Source organism: Hemitrygon akajei, chromosome 27 (genome assembly GCF_048418815.1).
Source record: "Hemitrygon akajei chromosome 27, sHemAka1.3, whole genome shotgun sequence".
Lineage (NCBI taxonomy): Eukaryota > Metazoa > Chordata > Chondrichthyes > Myliobatiformes > Dasyatidae > Hemitrygon > Hemitrygon akajei.
The window spans coordinates 5,975,344-6,001,121 of NC_133150.1; the positions used below are offsets into that span (position 1 = coordinate 5,975,344).

At 40.5% G+C, this 25,778-nt stretch overlaps 1 protein-coding gene across 11 annotated transcripts in view; it reads left to right on the forward strand.

Annotated features, from left to right (window-relative positions):
- Positions 1-25,778, forward strand: part of pacsin1b (protein kinase C and casein kinase substrate in neurons 1b) — a 370,145-nt gene that overhangs the window by 320,310 nt on the left and 24,057 nt on the right. For 10 of the 11 annotated variants that reach the window (XM_073030300.1, XM_073030299.1, XM_073030302.1 and 7 more), the window contains 5 exons: positions 2,863-3,098; positions 7,247-7,402; positions 13,654-13,829; positions 15,861-15,981; positions 18,541-18,668. In XM_073030300.1, coding sequence (XP_072886401.1) covers positions 2,863-3,098; positions 7,247-7,402; positions 13,654-13,829; positions 15,861-15,981; positions 18,541-18,668 — 817 coding nt within the window. The remainder of the gene's footprint in view (positions 1-2,862; positions 3,099-7,246; positions 7,403-13,653; positions 13,830-15,860; positions 15,982-18,540; positions 18,669-25,778) is intronic. The other variant, XM_073030308.1, reaches the window with a different exon arrangement.

Here is a 25,778-nt window from a genome sequence, read left to right on the forward strand (position 1 = left end):
TTGTGACTACCACTCGCATGCTCCAGATCCCAAGACTAAAGGTTCCTAACAATGTCTTCAATAGCATTCCCTGTAACACATTCATTCCTAAGATACACTCAGTGGTTACAGCAATCAGGAGGGATACAGAATGCAGGATGTTTTTGTCGATCGTTACACACACTGTTACTTCCCAGGCCCTAGTAAGGGCACCCTCCATCCCTTCAATATTATACTCGGGTCCTCTCCACTTATTGGGATCGCCAGGGATCACTGTATGTTCTGCTCCCGTATCCACCAGAGCAACAAACCGTTGATCTTTTCCCTTAGCCCAGTGGACCACTACAGATACATAAGGTGTAGGGTCCCCACGGGTCCACATCAAATTGATCTTGTATGTCAGGGGAACCCGGCCACCCCCCTAGATCCGGGAGGGGTTGGGAGGCAGCCATTTCCCGGTCTCCTCCTGTGTGGCCTTCTTTACTACGTCCTGCAATTCAGCTAACGATGGGTACAGTGAGGAGCAGAAGGGGCAGCCGGTGTCTTCTCAGCTTTCACGTGCTCATGATACATAGCTTACAATACAATAGTCGGTACACCGTCAATCTTCTTACTGACGCCTGCTTTCAAAAGGGTAGTGAACATCTCCGTGCGCATCAGGGCAGGTTTCCTAGTCCCATTGGTACCGTTAGTACCTTCCCCTCCAGCATTCGTTAACCGTGTCGAACGGACTCGGGGTTTAACCACCTGCAAGTCCGAAAGGTTCGCCAAGGCATTAGACACACCCTCCACATCCTCCAGAACTAAGGGCCCCAATAAAGCGAGAACCACACCCCGAATGGATGGGGTGGCTGACCGCACCAAACTTGTGTACATCCCTCTGGAGAAATCCTCTTGGTTGGGACCCCGACCCAGTCGTCACTGTGCATCCCAGTCCCCATACATCCTATTGACCAGGGCCTGTTGTTTTAAGCGGTGAATGCCTTCAGCGGCAGTCTCCCAGTCCCTCTGTACCTGTGAATCCCAATCAAGGGGGTGCGGGAATACCTTCTTAACAGCCTCCGACACTTGAAATAAGAACCTATCCACATGGGGAAATTGGCATAACTTAGTATTAATACCAGAATTCATGGATAAAGACCCTAGCCTTGCTAGTTCTTCAGGGTAAAAGGTTATACTAGCACCTCCATCATCCCACAAGCAGAGTAACCATTCAGCTAGCGATTCCCCAGGCCTTTGTTTAAAATGGGCAGCCATCTCAGATGGCTCCTTCTCATTATACTCCTTGTACTCGAGAGTCTGTACTCCCGGCTGCCCGTGTACATTCTTTTGAGAAGTCACCACAGCAGGCTGAGCCTGCAATGGTTCTAGGGGAAAAGCAGTTTCCCCTCACCAAAGGACCCATTATCATTATCATCATACCATATATCCCCATCCCAGGTACCTGGGTTTCCTGGGATAGCAATATCGATCTTCATGGGATCGGGGGATATAATTCTGGTGGCGAGCCGCCTCCTGATGTTTGATTTGCTCTAGCCTGCATGGCATCTTAATTCCCTTCTCCTCTGCTTCCTGTGCCCTATTCTGACTAGTCCTTACCACTTCAGTCATTACGGAGCACCTCTCCTTCATAGCATTCACTTCATCCCTCAGCTTATGGCTTTTTTCCACTTCAAGGGTCCTTTTTAACTGTTGGTGCAAGGCTGTGGCCAGCAGCCAATAGCCATCAGTATGAGAACCTCGTTTCGATGGAAAATTTATTTCTCACAACAATCTAGCCATCTTATTTCCCAGTTTCTTGCCAGCATTATCTAGGTGATCATCCCATCTTATGGGAGGTCCCAATTTAGCAAGGGTGTTAGCAAGCGCAGCAAACCCATCAATATTATTCATCCACCCAGGTATGCGATATTGTTCCAGGGCAACCTCTTCGTTCCAGCGAAATATTGTCAACAATCCACGTATCCTGCCGACTACATCTATTGTTCCACAAATTGAGACCCAGTAAGAGTAATTGTGACGGGTGGATGCTGCAACTATTTGGTTTTGTTTGAACAAATGGACCCAGAGTCGGTAGTTCCTACAAATACCACGGTCGGGTGACCTGTAACAAACGACCTTTGCCCCCTCAGGGACAATGCATCCTATTAATCTTACAACCAAACAATGTACAAAAACATTCTTTAGAGACAAGGTGATGAATTACTTTTACAAAAATGAGTACTTTTAGCTTGCTCTCAGGCATGTTATCCAGTAGACCAGAGTCACATATTGTTCTCCTCGAGTATCAAGGGCCAATGTGTAGTTAAGAGCCTTGATCAAGGACACAAACAAGCTGCCTACTAATGTCACTAATGTCAAACCAGTGACCTTCAGATTACTAGTCCGATGCCTTATCCACTAGGCCATGCGCCAACACAATATACACCATATACTTACCTATACAAGCATACTTGCACAGATCATTTACATAGACTGTAAATAGTTTCAGCACTAATCTCCAGGGCAAACCACTTGCTGCATTATGCCATTTTGAATAAGACCATCTCTTTCAATCAGTCAACTTGTTTATATATTTATTTATTATAAGATTCAAGATGTTTATGCCATTTCCAGTACACAAGTATTACTCTGATTTGTTAATCCACTTTCCATGCTGATGTGTTAACCTCACTAACATGATTCCGCACCTTGTAATGCATTATTGAACACCTCCATGCACTCCATCCACTGGCTGACTTTTATTCTCCCTGCTGATTACCACCCATCTTGCCGGTCCTTTCTCTGACAACTCTATGTAGCTCTGTGAAACTGGTTTCTTAATTAAGAGCAGTTAAAATGGTTGTTGTATTAGTTAATGATGAATGCTTGCACCATTTTTAGGATCACAGTATGGAACTCTGGAGAGAGCCTGGATGGCATTGATGACCGAGGCAGATAAAGTGAGCGAGCTGCATTTGGAGGTGAGAAATGCATTAACTTGTGAAGATTTTGAAAAGATCAAGAACTGGCAGAAAGATTCCTTTCACAAGCAGATAATAGGAGGCTTCAAAGAGACCAAAGAAGCGGAGGATGGATTCCGGAAAGCACAGAAACCTTGGGCTAAAAAACTAAAAGAGGTAAGGTACAACTTCAGCAATTTCAATGGCTCACTGAGTTTTATTTCACCACCATCTTGTTACTATAGGATACATTTCCTATGATTTGCCATGTTTGAGGTATAGGTCAATGCAGAGAATCCACTCACAAACTCAAATGATTAATGTTTAACCCTATTCATTTGTCAAAGCTAAGCTATTTGAAGCTTTAAATGAGCGACTAATCAGAATTAAAAGAACTAACATTCATGTTCATTGTCCCTTCATTGATCTGTAGTGTCAAAAGTAAGTTTACTTTTTTTCTATTTGCTTTGTGAGATAGACACTTTTTCTTTACCTCTACATCTTCTCCCTCTCCCCATGTTAAGATTCTGCTTAATGCAATCACTGTGATATATCTCCTTCCCTGATATCTTCCTAAATACAATAATGGCTCAGTGGCACATTCCACTGTGTAATGACGCACTATGGCTGAGGTATTCATTGCATTAAGTGACCAGAAATAATTTGATTCAGTCCGGGTGCGTATCTTCTATTATAATATTGCCATTGGCTAACCCTATTAGTTGCATGCTTTACTTTCCAATCTATTATTCTTCTGTCTCTTAATTCCTTTTGTATTATGTGAGCTCACCATCAGACCACTGTAGTCCAGACCTAAAGCCATTGTAAAGGAATTTTCCAAACGATGAGCATGTATTTTAGAATATTCACCAAGCAGAATTTGAAATGTTTATTACTTTCAGGTAATTCAGTGAGGAACTCATACAAACTCCATTTGCTTGTTCGTGGAGCATTTGAATGTTTTTTCTCACATTTGTGCTCTCTCGTAAAGGTGAGCTACCTTCAAGGATGGGTAGAGTCTAACTAAATAATAGGAACTGGGCAGGTAATGTCTTTTTATAAGAATTTTTTAATCCAGGGCATCTTACTTATGATAACGTGTGTTTTGGGGTCTTTATAGCTGTGGGTTGCTGGTCCCTATGAATTTTCCTTTCTAAGTTTTCTTCTCCCTATTCCACCAATAGTCGATATTTAAAAACTCCCTCATGATGTTTCTTGCAGGTGTGCTTAGTCTGTCCGGCTGGTGTATAGATAGCAATATTACTGGGAACTTGCTTGAAGAGGTCTGCAGACTTAAAGCTTTTTAAAATATCTGATCATGACCAATCCAAATCTGGCCCAGCTCTGGTGCTGAAAATTGTTTCTCTAAATGGACACCATTGTTGTTGGTTGGTTGGCATCAGTGTGTCTTGAAGGAGAATGGGTGATGATCATAAGCCTGGGTAGAAGGTATGGAGATCCTGAAATGCCCAGCCATCAAAATCCACCTCTCGGCCTCACCAGAGTAGTCTAAAGGAAAGCTTATGAAGCAATACATTTGGTACCGGTTTGGCTGCAGGAGCTGCCGGAAGGATGTTCAATGATGTTCAGCTGCCTTAGGGACTCCACTCCGGACTTACTCCCTAGCCTTCGTTTCTCCTGAGGCAGTGAGGGCTGTTTACCCATAGTTGGGGATCTGGTTCATGAGCACCATGATGTGTCCACACACCAATGGGCCTGCATACTACGTGTGCAGGGGCCAGACTTACACCCCATCCTCTGTAGTTCAACCTGAGTCCAAAAGGAGTTCAGTTCCTTTGTGTCACCAGTGAGGAGGCACTACATGAGGCTTGAGAGGCTGTGTACTGACAGGGGGAGGCTTACACATTCAGCTCTTCTTTTCACAAGACTGCTAGCCAGTGGTGGAAGCTGAAACCGAGAGTGATGAGCACTGCCCACTGCACTACCACTCTAGATGAGTTACTTTGATACCACACAATTGTTATACGCATGTTAATCCTGGAGATGCTATTGATCTCTTTGAGAATGAAGTGCTAATACTCTACAGATTGTTCTGATCTCAGTCAAAGTACTGGTATAGATACAACCCTGGTATCTGTGTAACATTGTGAAAGATTGTCCCGCTCGATTCTGTTCACTAAAAGCAGGGTAATCTAGTCTGTCCGTGCCTTGCCAGCTCAGTCTATAGTCAATAATCAGCAAAGTGGTGAAAGCAATCAACAGTGCATTTGAGCAGCAACGTTTGTCGATAACCTGCTTGGTATAAGACGTTGGGCTAGTCAGAACCGTGCAGCTCATAATAGATAGATAGATAGATAGATACTTTATTCATCCCCATGGGGAAATTCAACTTTTTTTCCAATGTCCCATACACTTGTTGTAGCAAAACTAATTACATACAATACTTAACTCAGTAAAAAAATATGATATGCATCTAAATCACTATCTCAAAAAGCATTAATAATAGCTTTTAAAAAGTTCTTAAGTCCTGGCGGTTGAATTGTAAAGCCTAATGGCATTGGGGAGTATTGACCTCTTCATCCTGTCTGAGGAGCATTGCATCGATAGTAACCTGTCACTGAAACTGCTTCTCTGTCTCTGGATGGTGCTATGTAGAGGATGTTCAGAGTTATCCATAATTGACCGTAGCCTACTAATGTCACAACCTTAGTCCAAATACTGATCAATGAGCTGAATTCCAGGTGTGAGTACAGAGACGAAGGTGGCATTTAACCTGGTGTGGTATCAAACAGCCTTCGTAAAACTGAAATCAATGGACATACGGGGGAAACACTCCAGTAGCTGGTCATTGCTGAGACAAAAGAAAATTGCAGTTGTTGTCTAGCCCCAGGGCATCACTATAGTAGTTTCCCAGGACAGTGTCCTAGGACAAGCCATTTTCAGCTGTCGTAATCATTGAGGGCAAGTGGGTAATATGCTGATTACCATATCTATTTGTGGATGGGACATATTACAGTTACATTGGAGAGACAGTCCATATCTACCTGTAGGAAAACGTTCAGGCATTGCTGAGGAGTGCCAATTATCAACCGCATCACAATCATACTGGCCCATGACTATCTCTGGAAAAAACGATCTAACTAATTGCCCGAAATATTGAATGGCATTACCATTGTCAAACTTGCCAACCATCAACGTCTTGGGGTTCACCGTGTATCAGAAACTCAATGGACAAGCACTTCAACCACAAGAACAGATCTGAAGCAGTGGACTTGCTTGTGTTTAACATATGGTTCTTTTTCTTTCTAATGACTGGAGCTTTGTTGAACCTAAGATTTCCCATAGACTGGCCCAAAAAAAATATTTTTGATCTGTTATTTAAAACATCGAATTTCTTTCTTCCATCCCAGAACTTTATCACAATCTGTAAGACAGAAATGTGACAGAAGTTTGCACGATTGCAGCTCCAACAACTCCCAAGCAACTTGTCGCTCTCAGGACAAAGCAGTTCTCTGAATAGTAGTTTGTTTGCCCCACTTAACATTAATTCGTTATTGTGACTGAAACGTGCCCCAACTACAAAATGCAGTCATTTGGTTCTGAATACACCTGCCAACCCTACGGGCTCATGGGAATAGGGTCGCCTGCAGATTCCTGTTGGAGTTGCACCTATCTTAATTGGGAATTATTCTGTTGGCCCTGCAACCCTTTGCCAAACAGCACCACAGGGTTACCTTCACCAGAACAGTTCCATAGTTCAACGAGCAGTACTCCATTTCATGGGCACTGAGGCAGTACATTTGGCCAACCAGTCCTGGCTGAATTCGAAAAATAAGAGAATTTTTAAAAAGAGTGAGCATGACGCATCCCAATCAGACCCAAGGGAAACCCAGATGTTTCATCAGAATATATACATCCAACCCCACCAAAACCTGATGCATGATTGGAACCCATCAATCGTAGTTCAGATAGCCAGGCTCAATTCATCAGGAGTTCTGAAAGAAAGGGTGGTTTCCATCTCCATATTGACAGCACACTCCTGAATTGAGAGCTGTTCAAAGAGTCCTTCTGGTATAAGTGCTGTATGGTCAGGAATTGTAGGATTTAGGGCCAACAAATTACTTCCAGGTTAGGATAGGTGAGATTCTGAGGAAAAAGTTGCAGGGGATGTTCTCTTAGAATGTATTCTTCAGTCTACACATGCAGGGATAAGCAGTCAACCATAAAGAGCTGCTTGTGTTTAACATGTGGCTTTTTTCTTTCTAATGACTAGAACTTAGTTGAACCTAAGATTTCCGTTAGACTGGGCAGAAAAAATTTTTTGATCTGTTATTTAAAACACCGAATTTCTTGGTCATCCAAAGGTGGAGGCAGCTAAGAAGGCATATCACCTTGCCTGTAAGGAGGAGAAGATGGCAGCTACAAGAGAGGCAAACAGTAAGGCAGAGCAGTCAGTCACTCCAGAACAACAGAAGAAACTGCTGGACAAAGTTGAGAAATGCAAACAGGAAGTGCAGAAGGTGAGTACTTGGTATGGAAGGTATATCTTGATAAAATAAAGTCCAATATTCAGTCTAATATTTTTCTAAACCTTGGACATTTGCCGTAGTTCTACGAGTCATGAATTTAAAAAAAACGAACTTTGTCACTGAAATTGGTTTAAGTGGGGTGAGGGCCTCCGTCGGTCAGAGTCGACCATGGGTATTGCGTCCTAGCTGTCTAGATGCACAAGCCTGGGCAGTGAGATATGGAGAGCAAGCTGCTGCCCATGTAGCAAGCTCCCCCTCTCCACGCATCTGATGAACCCAAAGGAAAGGCAGAGACCAATACAGTTTGGTACCAGCAGCATCGCAAGAGTTGCCAGTCAGCATTGAACTCAATGTAGGACTGTCTTAGAGAATCCAGCTACAGATATTTTCCTCTGGCAGCGGAGATTTGAGATTAGAGTTTTTCTTCTAGATGAACTGTCAACCATGGCCAACGAGCCCCATCTGTCTGAAGCGACTGGTTTTAAGGCACCAGTAACTCGCTTTTACCCCTTCTCCTGTCAGTAGGCCATATGTGAAGGCCAGGAGCTGGGCTTGGTTGAGAAAGACCATTTGACATGCACGCCAATGGGAGCAGCTAATAGGTAATGGGGATATGTTACGATTTGAACAATAAGAAATTAGACTGATTTTGTATCTATATTTCTATAAATTTTTTGTTAGAAATTTGGAAAATGAGTAGTAAGTAATGATTATTTCCCTAACAGATGAAAGATTGCAGTCATGTTAATGAATGTTCTAAACTCTAGATCAAGCAGGTCACCATTAGCTCGAAATCTAGTGACTTTGCTGTTCTGGTGTGTTATAATTCAAAGTAACATTTAAGTGCCAGATGACTAGTGACATTTTATTACAATTCTTTCAATAATCTTTTCTCTAATGTAATCTTAATAGATGGCGGTATTGTGAGACATGGCTGCTATTAGATGAAGTCTCCCATCTTCTCTATTATAACGGAGTATTTGCTACTGCAATGCCTGAGAGACTTCTCTAATGGTGATCTGCTTTTTGTGCATGGACTCATTTTAAAAGACAAAAGAGGCATTTTGGGAGCATGTGCAGTTGTGAGTCTTGAAAATTTCAACATAGAAACATAGAAAACCTACAGCACAATACAAGCCCTTCAGCCCACAAAGTTATGCCAAACATGTCCCTACCTTAGAAATTACTAAGTTCAAGTTGCTTTAATTGTCATTTTGACCGTAAACAATGTTCCTCCAGGACCCTGGTGCTACATGAAGCAACACAAAACTACACTAGACTATGTGAGAGAGCACAAGGCTACACTAGACTATGTAAAAACAACATAAAAACTGCACTAGACTACAGACCTGCACAGGAATACATAAAGTGCACAAAACAGTGCAGGGCAGTACAGTAATTAATAAACAGGACAATAGGCACAGTAGAGGACAAATTGCGATGTCAGTCTAGACTCTGGATATTGAGGAGTCTGATGGCTTGGGAGAAGAAACTGATGCACAGTCTGGTCATGAGAGCCCGAATGCTTCGCCACATTTTGCCAGATGGCAGGAGGGAGAAGTGTTTGTGTGGGGTCCTTCACAATGCTGTTAACTTTGTGGTTGCAGCATGTGGCGTAGATGTCTGTAATAGCAGTAAGAGAAACCCCGATGATCTTCTCAGCTGACCTCACTATCCACTGCAAGGTCTTGCGATCCGAGAAGGTGCAATTTCAGAACCAGGCTCAGGATACTCTCAATACAACCTCTGTGGAATGTGGTGAGGATGGGGGTGGGAGATGGACTTTTTTCAGCCTTCACAGAAAGTAGAGATGCTGCTGGGCTTTCTTTGCTATGGAGCTGGTGTTGTGGGACCAGATGAGATTCTCCGCCAGGTGAACACCAAGAAATTTGGTGCTCTTTACAATCTCTACTGAGGAGCCGTCGATGTTCAGTGGGGAGTGGTCGCTCCGTGCCCTCCTGAAGTCAACAACCATCTCTTTTGTTTTGTTCACATTCAGAGACAGGTTGTAGGCTCTGCACCAGTCTGTTAGCCGCTGCACCTCCTCTCTGTAAGCTGACTCGTCATTCTTGCTGATGAGACCCACCGCGATTGTGTCATCGGCGAACTTGATGATGTGATTTGAGCTAGGTATCGCTGCACAGTCGTGGGTCAGCAGAGTGAACAGCAGTGGACTGAGCACGCAGCCCTGGGGAGCCCCCATGCTCAGTGTGATGGTGTTGGAGATGCTGCTCCCAATCCAGACTGACTGAGGTCTCCCAGTGAGAAAGTCTAGGATCCAGTTGCAGAGGGGAGGTGATTCCCCCATAGCCCTCTATTTTTCTAAGCTATCCAAAAGTCTCTTAAAAGACCCCATCATATCTGCTTCCACCACTGTTGCCAGCAGCTCATTCCACGCACTCACCACTCTCTGAGTAAAAAAAACTTACCCTTGACATCTCCTCTGTACCTACTCCCCAGCACCTGAAACCTGTGTCCTCTTGTGACAACCATTTCAGCCCTGGGAAAAAGCCTCTGACTATCCACACAATCAATGCCTCTCAAAATCTTACACACCTCTATCAGGTCACCTCATCCTCCGTTGCTGAAAGGAGAAAAGGTCAAGTTCACTCAAACTATTCTCATAAGACATGCTCCCAAATCCAGGCAACATCCTTGTAAATCCCCTCTGCACCCTTTCTATGGCTTCCGCATCCTTCCTGTAGTGAGGCGACCAGAACTGAGCACAGTACTCCAAGTGGGGTCTGACCTGGGCCCTATATAGCTGCAACATTACCTCTTGGCTCCTAAATTCAATTCCACGATTGATAAAGGCCAATACACTGTACGCTTTCTTAACCACAGCGTCAACCTGTGCAGCTGCTTTGAACGTCCTATGGACTTGGACCCCAAGATCCCTCTTATCCTCCACACTGCTAAGAGTCTTACCATTAATACTATACTTTGCCATCATATTTGACCTACCAAAATAAACCACTTCACACTTATCTGGGTTAACTCCATCTGCCACTTCTCAGCTCAGTTTTGCATCCTATCAATGTCCTGCTGTAACCTCTGACAGCCCTCCACACTATCCACAGCACCTCCAACCTTTGTGTCATCAGCAAACTTACTAACCCATCCCTCCGCTTCCTCATCCAGGTCATTTATAAAAATCACAAAGAGTAAGGGTCCCAGAACAGATCCCTGAGGCACTCCACTGGTCACCGACCTCCATGCAGAATATGACCCGTCTACAACCACTCTTTGCCTTCTGTGGGCAAGCCAGTTCTGGATCCACAAAGCAATGTCCCCTTGGATCCCATGCCTCCTAACTTTCTCAGTAAGGCCTGGATGGGGTTCCTTATCAAATGCCTTGCTGAAATCCATATACACTACATCTACTGCTCTTCCTTCATCAATGTGTTTTGTCACATCCTCAAAAATTTCTATCAGGCTCATAAGGCACGACCTGCCCTTGACAAAGCCATGCTGACTATTCCTAATCATTTTATATCTCTCCAAATGTTCATAAATCCTGCCTCTCAGGATCTTCTCCATCAACTAACCAACCACTGAAGTAAGACTCACTGGGTCTATAATTTCCTGGGCTATATCTACTCCCTTTCTTGAATAAGGGAACAACATGCACAACCCTCCAATCCTCTGGAACCTCTCCCATCCCCATTGATGATGCAAAGATCATTGCCAGAGGCTCAGCAATCTCCTCCCTCGCCTCCCACAGTAGCCTGGGGTACATCTCATCTGGTCCCAGTGACTTATCCAACTTGATGCTTTACAAAACCTCCAGCACATCCTCTTTCTTAAGATCTACATGCTCAAGCTTTTCAGTCTGCTGCAAGTCAGCACTACAATCACCAAGATCCTTTTCCATAGTGAATACTGAAGTAAAATATTCTTTAAGTACCCTTGCTATTTCCTCCGGTTCCATACACACTTTCCCACAGTCACACTTAATAAGTCATATTCTTTCATGTCATATCCTCTTGCTCTTCACATACTTGTAGAGTGTCTTGGCATTTTCCTTAATCCTACCTGCCAAGGCCTTGTCATGGCCCCTTCTGGCTCTCCTAATATCCTTTTTAAGCTCCTTCCTGTTAGCTTTATCTTCTAGATCCCTAACATTACCTAACCCTCTGAACCTTTTGTAAGCTTTTTTTTTTCTTCGTCTAGATATTTTACAGCCTCTGTATACCACGGTTCCTGTACTGTACCATAACTTCACTGTCTCATTGGAATGTACCTATGCAGAACTCCACACAAATATCCCCTGAACATTTTCCACATTTCTTCCGTACTTTTCCCTGAGAACATCTGTTCCGAATTTAAGCATCCAATTTCCTGCCTGATAGCCTCATAATTCCCCTTACTCCAATTAAACGCTTTTCTAACTTGTCTGTTCCTATCTCTCTCCAATGCTATTGTAAAGGAGATAGAATTATGATCACTATCTCCAAAATGTTCTCCCACTGAGAGATCTGACACCTGACCAGGTTTATTTCCAAATACCAAAGTACAGTCTCTCCTCTTGTAGGCTTATCTACATATTGTATCAAGAAACCTTCCTGAACACACCTAACATATACTCTACCTCATCTAAACCCTTTGTTCTCGGGAGATGTCATTCGATATTTGGGAAATTAAAATCTCCCATCACGACAACTATTATTATTGCACCTTTACAGGATCTGTTTCCCTATCTGCTCCTCAGTATCCCTGTTAATATTGAGTGGCCAATAAAGACACCCATTAAAGTTATTGACCCCTTCCTCTTCCTAACCTCCACCCACAGACACTCCGTAGACAATCCCTCCATGGCAAATATTAACAAATAAAGGGCATAATGATCAGCATGCAGGTGGTTCAAAAGGCTTTTTTCGTACTGTATAATTCTGTGATTACATTCTTGTTTCCTGAGTGTTCTAGTCAGATCCACTGTATGAATGATAGCAGGAATTCAATAGCAGCAGGCAGTCCCTAATGGGGAGGATGCAAGATGTCCTTGTGGACACCGAAGGGAGACCCCCCCCCCCCCCACTGGTGTTGGCAGTAGAGACCTGAGCTAAGGGCTCCCACAGATCCAACTCCTTGTTGAGGCTGGCCTGATGGTTGTAGCCCACCACTAGTTTTTGTTTAAATTTATTTTTTAATCCATGGAATTGTACACAAAGTGTTGAAGACTCCTGAACTTATAGAAATGTAGCTCCGTACCAAGTTATCAGCAATTAGGGCGAGGTTTTGAATAAATACTGTAGAATACAGTGCAGTTCATATCCTTCAACCCACACTATTCCAATCCTTTAACCTACTCCAAAATCAATATCAGTCTTCCCTCCCACGTATCCTTCTTAGGGACGGGATCTACTTGCATCTGGAAAAGCACTGGGGATAGTCAGGATGGCTCTAGGGGGCGTCATGTCTTACCAACAAACATTTCTGGAGTTGTACTTATTAAAGAAGGTTGTCAAAAGATTTATCAGGATAAAGACTATTTGGAAATGTGGTTAGAAAAATGGCAGATGTAGTGTAATACAGATGTGTGAGGTATCACACTTTGGGAGGTCAAATGTAAGAGGAAAGGATACAATAAACAGTAAGTGAAGAATGTAAAACCATTAATAAATACACACACACACCCACCTTTTTGCTTTGAATGGGAAATAGAATCCATGGAAATAAATTTAGTTACAGCAAAGTAAATATACTTAAAATATAGTTAGATTGAACTCTTGAACTGGAGAATGAAGAACCACAATGGAGTTTACATAAATCTGCCCAGGATCGTATTTGTAAACATAATGTCTGTCCAGATGATTGAAGCTGTTCGAAGGGGATTACATTATCTGAATACTTAAGGTGTTGATTACTCTTTCCAATAACTTGTGTGTGGTATCAGGCTGAAGCAGGTCTCATGGTTACAGTGGTTCTTTCATCTTTCCTTTTGAAATACTGTTGCCCTCTAGAGGTAAACTGATGGTAATTGAATGAGACGGCTCCAAATGATTTTTCAAAAATCCTTCATTCATTTGTTGCTGTGCTAAATGTTTGAATGCATCCAAGTCACCCGTGGAAAGCCTACTGAGGATTCTTAGTAAGTTCCGTAGGTTGCTAAACATTATTTTGCTGTTCAGTGAAGTTTCAGCTACTTCTGTTTTGCAGAGTATGCTGTCATGTTGTAACAATAGAGTGACCTTTAGGATATTTATACAAGACTTTTGAATGCTCGATTAATGCCTACCTAGACTAAAGAGAAATACGAGAAAGCTTTGGATGAATTGAGTAAATGTACCCCTCAGTACATGGAGAATATGGAGCAAGTGTTTGAACAGTGCCAGCAGTTTGAGGAAAAACGTCTGGTTTTCTTCAGAGAAGTCCTGCAAGACATCAAACGACATCTAAACCTTGCTGAAAACAACAAGTGAGTATTAATTAAAGCCATTTTATTTTGGGGTTCTGGGCAGTACTGGCAAAGCCAGCATTTTTTTTGCCCTTGAAAATTATGTCGAACTGCAGTCTTATTAGAACCATAGAACATTACAACATAGAAACAGGCCTTTTGGCCCTTCTTGGCTGCGCTGACCCATTTTTCTGCCTCATCCCACTGACATGCATCTGGCCCATATCCCTCCATACACCTCTCATCCATGTACCTGTCCAAGTTTTTCCTTAAGTGTTAAAAGTGAGCCCACATTTACCACTTCATCTGGCAGCTCATTCCACACTCCCACCACTCTCTGTGTGAAGAAGCCCCCCCAATGTTCCCTTTAAACTTTTCCCCCTTCACCCTTAACCCATGTCGTTTGGTTTTTTTTTCTCCCCTAGCCTCAGTGGAAAAAGCTGACCATTTCTAGTCCATACTGTTGGGTGGGAAGATCCAGGGTTTAGACCCAGCAGGTAATCCAGATCAAGATTGTGTGCAAAGCAAGGGAAACTCTTGACCTTTGTGGACACCTGCCTATTGTACAAATTGTCAATTTCCCTACCGTGTCAGTAGGACAATGGAGAGAATGGAGTTTGCAGTAGGTTAGGGTTAAAAAGGATTTGAAACTGATAGATTCCATTTTAGAGGAGCATTATTCCTGCATATTGTATTTCTAATAAAAAAATCTAATTCTTTGGCCACAATCATTCTACCTGATCAGTCTCCTCTTGCTGTGATGGAACCATCAGATATTTGTCCTAGTTGTCCAGAGAAATTGCACCTGCATCTTTCTGCCCATCTGCTCTGTCCTATCTGATGACTACTCAGTTACACAATCTCTTCTTCTTCTTTGAGTTTTTACGGCAGTTGGCATCCACACTGTTGCATTACTGCCATCTTCAGGATTTCCTGTCCCTCATTGTCCATTCACTTGACTGCCGAAAGTCGTCTTTCCAACCCCCTCGCCCTTAAAAAACTAAACAACCATTTCCGTCCCTGATCACTCTCCCCACGTTCCAATAAACCGTTAACACTGTTCTCTACCAGTCCTATTTTGCATAATTGTAGCATTTGTTGTCTTTCCTGTGCAAATTTTCTGCATGAAGTAAGGATATGCTCTACTGTTTCAGTCTCCTGACATAGATCACAGTCTCTATTGACCACAATATGTAGTCCAGTTGCCTTTTGATCTTCAACAAGAACTTCGGCACTGTCAGACTTGAACATTTTTGATTTTTTAGTAGTGATTTAGTTTCTTGATTTTCATATCTGAAATTTATAATTTCACACCAAATAGATGAGTATGAAATTAAGAAGGGCATTGAAAGGGTGAATATGCACATTTGTTGGGAAATCAAGATGCAGAGGATGTAAATTTAAGGTGAGAAGGTTAAGAACTTGGGCAAATTTTCCACCCAGAGAGCTGTCAGAGGATGTGTTTAAGGTAAGTACTTTAACAGCATTTAAAAAGTACTTGGGCATGTACATGGATAGGAAAGGTTTAGAGGAAATGGGTCAAAAATGGAGAGTTGGAACTTGCTTAGATGTGAATTTTGGTCACCGTGGACCTGTTTTGGAGCTGTATCTATGTCTTAAGCCATCAAAATTCCACTCCATAGATGTGTTAACAGCAGGATTCAGCTGGTGATTCTACTATCTTTAACTGCTACTTGAACTTCATCGACTTGTCGCACATCTTTATGCTCTGCACTAAAAGCCTTTCCTCCTCACAGCTTGTTCAGTTGTCAATAAAGAATTAATGGAGAAAGACCCATGAAACTGGAGTCTCTGGAAAATTTAAAAAAGGTATTTTAGTGGCAGTCTGAATGGTGAAGCAGGCCTGGCAGAATTCCTGCAAGAAGCTTCCTCTTCATTGTCATACAAGTTTCAGAGCCTTATCCAAGGGGGTGGGAGAAGCATTTATAATCAATCTGAATCCACTCTTTGACACTGCATCAGGGAATTGGGCTACGTCAAAAAAAAAAGTGCTGAGTTACTAATTACCTTTTATGTGTTTGTCTCCTCAAGTTACGCCAACATTTACCGAGAGCTGGAGCAGGTCATCCGGGTTGCAGATGCACAGGAGGACCTAAAGTGGTTCAACACTACATATGGACCCGGAATGGCGATGAACTGGCCCCAGTTTGAGGTAATTTTCCCCCAAATCTCTCAATGCCACAAATGTAATTCTAACAATACCATTTTAAACAAAAATTACTGCAACCTTGAAGAGCTGTTTTACACGAAGCTGCCCTGCTCTTCAACAATTTGGTCAGTGACTAATCTATAACTTCAAAAGGCAATAGCAGCAAGTAAATTAGTAAAGGATGTTTGGAAATGTATAAATTTGTGTGATTATGGAAAACTGTAGATCTGTGACAGCCTTGTCAGGAGATTGAGGTGGACCATGCTCCGTGCCCCCATCTGCAGTAGGAGCAACATGGAGATTGTTCTGTCTGGCCGCATCATTGCGTGGTACAGAAGTTGCACGGCATCGGACTGCAGGACGGCACAGAGGACAGTAAACACTAAAAGAGAGGATCACCGGGGTCTCCCTTCTCCCCCCATTAGTGACATTTACCTGGAGCACTGCAGACAAGAGGCCCGAAGCATTGTTGAGAACCCTACCACCCGTCCCACAATCTCTTTGGCCCACTACTGTCACAAAGGAGCATCAGGACTGGGACTGTCAGACTGGGTAACAGGCTTTGAGACTAACCACCACCAGAGCCTCGTCACTAGGACAGCAAGCTGTTTACCGTTACCTATGATGAAAACTACATGCCTTTGAATTGTAGTTTATTAACTTACTTATGGTAATATTTTGGATTGGGATGTATATTTAGAGGTCCAGAAAAATGCCATTTCATTTGGTTGTATAATTGACGATAAACTTGAATGTGAGCTTGAAATATCCCTTGTAGTTGCTAAGTAAGGAGAATCCTAAAAAAGACTAGAATAAGTATGTTAAGAGCAAAAGGATTAGTGAGTAGTGAAACATGTCATAACCAATTGTGTGGTAAGCTGCATATGGTACCACAGAAAATGGGTGAGGTATGTATCTGCCATTGGAAAGTTAGTGAGTTCAAGGGGGTGAACAGTGTATTCTTGGAGCATGGGTGTTGGAGACCGTGAGGATAGATAATGGAGGGCTACTTTTTAGATTGGAGAACTGTGATCAGAGATGAACTGCAAGGTACTGAGACTTTTGTTTATCATATATTAGTGAGGTGGACAATAGTTGGCATGATTAGTAGATGGCACCAATTTCATTGGCATAGTGGGTGGTGAAGAAAGTTGTTTAAGGTTACAACAAGATGTATATTAACTGGGAAAGTCAGCAAGGGAATGGTAGGTAGAATTGAATTTGGGCAAGTGCGAAGTGATGCATTTTGGGAAGTTAAACCAGAGCAGAACAAACATAATGAATGACAGAGTGGGCCAGGTCTCCATTCCTTGGAATAAAGGCAAATGAGGGGCAATCTGATAGGAAATGTTTAAAGTTATGAGAGGCGTAGATAAGGTGGATGGTAGCAGTCTTTTTCCTAGTGTAGGGGAGTGCAAAACTAGAGGCATAGGGTGAGGGTGTGAGGGGGGAAAATTGAAAAGGGACCTGAAGGGCAACTCTATTTAGAGAGTGGTGGGTACGTGGAATGAGCTGCGAGAAGAGGCTGAAGAAGTTACAATAGTATATTTAAGGAGCATTTGGATAGGTACATTGAGGGATGTGGGCTAAGAGGAATATGAACCAAGCACAGGGCGATTCTCTCTGTTCTTCACAGGAGCTTTGGAAATAAATATTGAATTTGCCGCAGAGATGCAAGGGTATCTGGAGGAATGGAACCACAACTGATCATAATCCCCTCTTTGACACTTCTAGTGATTGACTTCCGAACCCCTGGTGATTTTCATGTGCTTAAACAGTAGTTTGGTGTCAGGATATTCAAGCGAAAGAGATCTCTTTTCTTCACACATTCATTGGGTAAAGTGCTATGGAGAGCTATATTACTTCAGAGGGATCAGAGCTAGATATATTTGCCTTCATGAAAGTAGAAGAAATGGTTTTGAGAGAAATGGGACTAGCTGAGCTGAAGGAGCTGTTACTGTGCAGTATGATGCTAAGTGTCAGAGGCAAATGTTGCTGTTAGACGTAATGAACAAAGATGAAACATTATGCTCTACATTTCTTCAAACATTATATCCAACTCATCATCTTTATTTTGAATTGTCAATTTTGATGTACAGTAAATTTCTCCTCAAAGGAGAGATTTTATTACTTTATTGCAACTTGTTTCAAAAGTTTGCCTTGCTCTCTGCACCTATCCATGATGTTCTTCACAACTATGTTAAGAGTTCATAGTCTTTTCGCTATTGAGGTTCCCATCCAGTACTGAAACAACAGAGCAAATGGCATATTGTTTGCGTTGTCAAAAAAGATCAAAATTAGCCTGGAAGAGTTTTAACTACCTTTTTTTGGCACAGGTGTCCTTTTCAAAACAGAATGGTGATAATACATTGAAGAAGACATTCAATTAACCTTTAAATGAAGAACCGTTTATGACAGAATTGTTAGAAGAATCTGAAATAAGAATGTTTCTATCTATCTCGATTGGCTGTATGAAATGGAAACTTGTAAGACTGCATGTATTTGCATCCACATAGTTGAATATCTTTCCTAAAAGGGATGGATGAAACTTGTCTTTTACAGGAATATTCTCCCGACATGACTCACACTATTGCAAAAAGGGAGAAAGTAAAAAAGGCTAACGAAGGTATTTCTCTGACGAATGTTTCACCAGGAGGAGAGCAGGTGACTCACAATGTCGATCGGGGCAGGTAGGTACACACTAAAAGTTAGTGGATTTTCAAATCAATATTTATAGAAGCCATTTACGTGTTTTAAGCCGAGCTTTAACTTCATTACTGGATACATACTACACTCAAGGGGTCCACTCAGACAGAGAACTTGTATTTTGAGACTTGAACATGTCTCAGTATTTGACAATAAAGGCTGTAACAGAGTGTTGTTTAATGAACTGGATTTGTTTAGTGAGCTTAAGGTATAGGAACCTTTAGAAGACAGTGATCATAATATAGAATTCACCCTACAATTTGAGAGGGAGAAGCTAAAGTCAGTTGTATCAATATTACAATGGAGTAAAGGGAATTAGAGGCATGAGAGAGGATCTAGCCAAAGTTGATTCGAAGGGGACTCTGGCAGAGATGACAGCAGAGTAGCAATGGGTGGGATTTCTGGGAGCAATTCGGAAGGTGCAAAATAGATATATCCCAGAGAACTAGTATTCTAAAGGCAAGATCACACAACCATGGCTAACAAGAGAAGTCAAAGCCAACATAAAAGCAAAAGAGAGGGCATATAATAGAGCAAAAATTAGTGGAAAGTTAGAGGGTTGGGAAACTTAAAAACCACGAGAAGGCTACTAAAATGCCATAAGGGGAAAAAGATTAAATATGAAGGTAAGTTAGCCAACAACATCAAAGACCATACAAAAAGTTTTTTTTAGATAATAAGGTGTAAAAGAGGCAGAAGTAGATATTGGACCACTGGAAAATGGTGGTAGTAATGAGGTACAAGGAACTAGCAGACGAAATTGAGTAGGTATTTTGCATCAGCTTTCACTGTGGAAGACACTAGCACTATAGTGGAAATTTGAGTGTTGGGACAGTGAGTGCAGTTGCTATTACTAGGGAGAAGGTGCTTGGGAAGCTCAAAGTTCTGAAGATAGATGAGTCATCTGGACCAGATGGATGATATCCCAACGTTCTGAAGAAGATAGCTGAAGAGATTGTGGAGGCATTATTAATGTTCTTTCAAGAATCAGTAGATTCTTGAATAGTTCTGGAGGACTGGAAAATTGCAAATGTCACTCCACTCTTCAAGAAGGGAGAGAGGCAGAAGAAAGGAAATTACAGGCCAGTGACTCTGACCTCAGTGGTTGGGAAGATGTTGGAGTTGATTGTTAAGGATGTGGTTTTGGGTACTTGTAGGTACATGATAAAGTAGACTATAGTCAGCATGGTTTCCTTGAGAGAATCTTGCCTGACAAATCTGTTAGAATTCTTTGAAGACATAACAGGCAGGATGGACAAAGGAGAATCGTTGATGTTGTATACTTGGATTTTCTGAAGGCCTTTGCTGAGGTGCTGCACATGAGGCTGCTTAACTGGATAAGAACCCATGGTATTACGAGAAAGATTCTTGCATGGATAGAGCAGTTGCTGATTGTCAGGAGGCAAAGAATGGGAATAAAGCAAACCTTTTCTGTTGGCTGCTGATGACTAGTGGTATTCCGCAGGTTCTTTTTATGATGTATGTCAATGATTTTGACAGAATTGATAGCTTTGAGGCCAAGTTTGCAGAAGTTACAAAGATAGGTGAAGGTGCAGGTAGTGTTGAAGAGGAAGGGAGGTTGCAGAAGGACTTGGAGAGATTAGGAGAATGGGCAAAGAAGTGGCAAATCAATTGTAGTATGAGAAGTGTATGGTCATGTACTTTAGAAGGAATTAAAGCATAGACTATATTCTAAATGGGGAGAAAATTTAAAAATCCAAGGTGCAAAGGGACTTGGGAGACCTCATGCAGGATTAATTTGGAGTTCGAGTTGGTGGTGAGGAAGGCAAATCCAAAGTTAGTATTCATTTCAAGAGGATTAGAATATAAAAACAAGGATGTAATGCTGAGGCTTCATAAGGCATTGGTGAGCCCTCACTTGGAGTATAGTGAGCAGTTTAGGGCTCCTTAAGAAAAGATGTGTTGACATTGCAGAGTGTTAAAAGGAGGTTCATGAGAATGAAAGGCTCATCGTATGAGGAGCGATTGATGACTCTGGGCCTTTACTCGCTGGAATCTAGAAGAATCAGGAGATTTCCATTGAAATCCACCTGTTACGTTTTGTAACTTCAAAACATTAAATGAATACAAAAGGAACTTGGGAGTCTGAGGAAATGCAGGTGTAGTTCAAATTTATTTTAAGCGAGGTGTGTACATATCATGTGGTGACTTATGCAATTAACATAATTTTACTTATAACTGGTAATTATTTAAATGAACAAGAATGCTTAATCAACCAATATATTTACAAGATTGCTGAAATATTATTGAAATCTTAAATACGCAACACTCCACCCTGCTTAGCTATAAACTCCAACTCTGTAAGAAAGTGCACCTCACCTATATACACAGTATGTTATACAATTCAACTGTTACATACAGATGTCTACAGCAGAGTAAATTTAAATTGACCCATTCAGGCCTAAAGACTAATTGCTGCAAAGGATTTATTATTCTTGTGAAATAACATCTTCCCTAAGATTGTCAGGTGAGACTTGTGGCTGTGAAACAATCTCAGGTTCTGGGGCCGCCTCTGTGGTGGTTGTAGGAGTTGACTGAGACTGCAGGAAGTGGTTCTGACAGCAGAAGCCAACTGTCTTCTATATCAATTGACTCTGCTTTCCGCAACTGATTGATATGTCGTCTCCAGATGATTTCAGACTCAATCTCCACTGTGTAGGAGAGTGATTCAGTTTATCTTTCATTAGAGCACTAGAATACTACAGCACAGTACAGGCCCTTCAGCCCTCGATGTTGTGCCGACCCCTGTATTCCTTTTAAAAAAAAGTACTAAACCCACACTACCCTGTAACCCTCTGTTTTTCCTTCATCCATGTGCCTGTCCAAGAGGCTCTTAAATACCCCTAATGTTTTAGCTCCGCCACCATCCCTGGCAAGTCGTTCCAGGCACTCACAACCCTCTGTGGGGAAAAACAAACAAACAAACTTACCCCTGATGTCTCCCCTAAACTTCCCTCCCTTATCTATGTACATATGGTGTTTGCTATTGATGCCCTGGGAAACAGGTACTGACTATCCACCCTATCTATGCCTCTCATAATCTTGTAGACCTCTATCAAGTCCCCTCTCATTCTTCTACGCTCCAAAGAGAAAAGTCCCAGCCCTGTTAACCTTGCCTCATAAGACTTGTTTTCCAATCCAGGCAACATCTGGTAAATCTCCTCTTTACCCTCTCCATAGCTTTCACATTCTTCCTATAATGAGGTGACCAGAATTGAACACAATACTCTTAAGTGCAGTCTCGCCAGAGATTTGTAGAGTTGCAACATGACCTCTTGAACTCAATCCCCATATTAATGAAGCCTAGCATCCCATAGGCCTTCTTAACTACCCTATCAACCTGCGCAGTGACCTTGAGGGATGTCTGGATTTGAACCCCAAGGTCCCTCTGTTCAACCACACTCTTAAGTAACTGACCATTAACCCTGTACTCAGCCTTCTGGTTTGTCCTTTCAAAATGCATCACCTCACACTTATCCGGATTGAACTCCATCTGCCACTTTTCTTTCTTTCTTTCTTTCTTTCTTTTTAAATCTTTTTATTAATTTTAAGAAAAACATTAGTGAAATATGAATACAAAACGTTTGAGAGTACATAATTAATAGTTTAAATAGACAATCAGATACATAATAATCAATGTATAAGGCCTCCCAAACTCATTCTATTAATGTAAAAGAATCGAAAAAGAGAAAAAAAAAACAACAAAAACTAAAAGAAAACTTTTAAAAAAAAACTAACCAACATGGGCAATTGCATAATGTTAAATACATACAGTAGTGCCGATAACTCCGAACCTCCATCCAAATAATTAAGGATAATAACAGTAAGGTTTAGGATCAGACCATTTAACTCATATGAAAATGTTGAATAAATGGTCTCCAAGTTTCCTCAAATTTAACTGAAGAATCAAAAACCACACTTATAATTTTTTCTAAACTCAGACAAGAAATAGTTTGAGAAAACCACTGAAATACAGTTGGAGGGTTAATTTCTTTCCAATTCAGTAAAATAGATCTTCTAGCCATTAATGTAACAAATGCAATCATTCGTTGAGATGAAGTGGATAGACGATTATTATCTATCATTGGTAAACCAAAAATTGCAGTAAAAGGATGCGGTTGGAGATTGATATTTAAAACTCTTGAAATAATATTAAAAATATCTTTCCAATAATTTTGTACACAAGGACAAGACCAAAACATATGAGTCAATGAAGCAACATCAGAATGACATCTGTCACAGGTTGAATTAACATAAAAATAAAATCGAGCAAGTTTATCTTTAGACGTGAGCTCTATGTACAACCTTAAATTGTATTAGGGCATGTTTAGCACAAATAAAGGACGAATTTACCAATGATAAAAATGTTTCCCATTCCTCAGTAGATATAGGACAATGCAATTCTTCTTGCCATTCCTTCTTAATTTTTTCTGATACATCTGGCTGTACACTCATAATCATATTATAAATGATAGCTACTAAACCCTTTTGACAAGAATTGAGGGCTAAAATTCTTTCTGTAATGTCCATTGGACATTCTTTCGAAAAAGACTTTAATTCATTATACAGAAAATTTCTGACTTGCAAATATCTAAAAAAATGGGTTTTAGGTAAATTATATTTATTAGATAGCTGTTCAAAGGACATAATGTTATCATCCAAAAACAGATCACGAAAACATGTTATACCTTTTGTTTTCCATAAAAGAAAAGCTTGATCTATAGATGAAGGCCGAAAGAAGTAGTTAGATATTATAGGACATGACAGCATAAACTTATTCAAGACAAAAAATTTACGAAATTGAAACCAAATTCGTAATGTATACTTGACTATGGGATTAGTTATCTGTTTATTCATTTTGAATAACGAAAAAGGAAGTGAAGATCCTAAGATTGAGATCAGTGAAAAATCTTGCACAGATTTACATTCCAAATTTACCCATTGTGGGCAAGCAGCTGTAGTCGATTCTTGTGTCCAGAATATTAAATACTGTATATTAACTGCCCAATAGTAAAATCTTAAGTTTGGTAGAGCCAAGCCGCCCTCCTTCTTAGGCTTCTGTAAATATTTTTTGCCTAGTCTAGGATTTTTGTTCTGCCATAAATAAGAAGATATTTTAGAGTCAACCATGTCAAAAAAAGATTTAGGAATAAAAATTGGTAATGCTTGAAATAAATATAAAAATTTAGGTAGTATCATCATCTCAATGGCATTAACTCTGCCTACCAAAAACAAAGATAATGGAGACCACCTATTAGCAAGTTGCTTAATTTGATCGATTAAAGGTAGAAAATTAATTTTAAATCTTTATGTTTTTTAGTAATTTTAATACCTAAAGTAAAATAATCTGTAACAATTCTATATGGTACATGATTATAAATTGGAACATGCATATTTAATGGAAATAGTTCACTCTTATTAAAATTCAATTTATAACCAGAAAAGTTACTAAATTGAGCGAGCAAAGAAGAAATAGCAGGAATAGATCTTTCAGGGTCAGATATATATAATAACAAGTCATCCGCATATAATGATACCTTATACGTCATCTCCCCACGGGTAATACCGAAAATATTGGGTGATTCACGAATAGCTATAGCCAAGGGTTCTAAAGCAATGTCAAATAATAAAGGACTTAAAGGACAACCTTGCCTTGTACCACGAAATAGCTGAAAAAAGGGGGATCTTTGATTATTGGTAAAAACCGAAGCTAAGGGTTTATGGTATATTAATTTAATCCATGAAATAAATTTTGAACTAAAATTAAAATGTTGCATTGTATTAAATAAATATGGCCATTCGACTCTATCAAATGCTTTTTCGGCATCTAAAGAAATGACACGTTCTGGTATTTTAGATGAAGAGGTATAAATAATATTAATTAATTTTCTAATATTAAAAGATGAATAGCGATTTTTAATAAATCCAGTCTGATCTTCAGAAATAATTCGAGGTAATATATTTTCTAATCTAATAGCCAAAATTTTACTAAAAATCTTAAAATCCATATTCAACAAGGATATAGGCCGATAGGATGCGCATTCAGTAGGGTCTTTATCTTTTTTAAGAATTAAAGAAATAGAAGCTTCATAAAAAGATTATGGTAGTTTACCTATACTTAATGCATCTTTAAAAATTTTACAAAGCCAAGGAGAAAGTATGGAAGAAAAAGATTTGAAAAATTCTGTAGAAAAACCATCTGGACCAGAAGCTTTACCCAAATTCATTGAAAAAATAGCCTTTTCTATTTCAGACTCCGTAATAGATGTATCCAAAAATACACTATCCTCAACAGTTACTTTTGGAATATTCAATTTCCTTAAAAATTCATTTATTATAGAAGAGTCCTTAGTACATTCTGATTGATATAAGGAATTATAAAAATCTTGAAAGGCTTTATTTATCTCTTTGTGATCGATCATCAAAGTACCATCTTGTTTACGAATCCTAGTAATCAGTCGTTTATCCGAAACAATTTTCAATTGGTTAGCTAGTAATTTACCAGACTTATCTCCATATATATAGAATTGGGCTTTTGATTTAATTAACTGACTTTCAATCGAGGAGGATAATAGTAAGCTATGCTCCATTTGAAGTTCCACTCTTTCTTTATAAAGTTCTTTGCTAGGGGTCATTGAATAAATCTTGTCAATTGCTTTGATTTTATCAACTAGTGTTAATATTTTAGAATTAGTTCATTTCCTAACTCCAGCAGAATATGAAATAATCTGTCCACGAATATATGCCTTAAAAGTATCTCACAAAGTTCCACTAGAGATCTCTGCTGTAAAATTTGTTGAGAAAAACAAATCAATTTGCTGTTTAATAAAGTTGACAAAGTCAGGATCCTGCAATAAAACAGGATTAAACCTCCAACCTTTAGTATTAATATATGAATCCGTCATCTTAATAGATAACTTCAAAGGTGCATGATCAGATATGGTAATAGAGTCATATTTACAATCCATAACATCTGTAAGTAAATGGTGATCAATGAAAAAGTAATCAATTCTTGAATAATTATGGTAAACATGGGAAAAGTATGAAAATTCTTTGTCGTTAGGGTGTAAAAA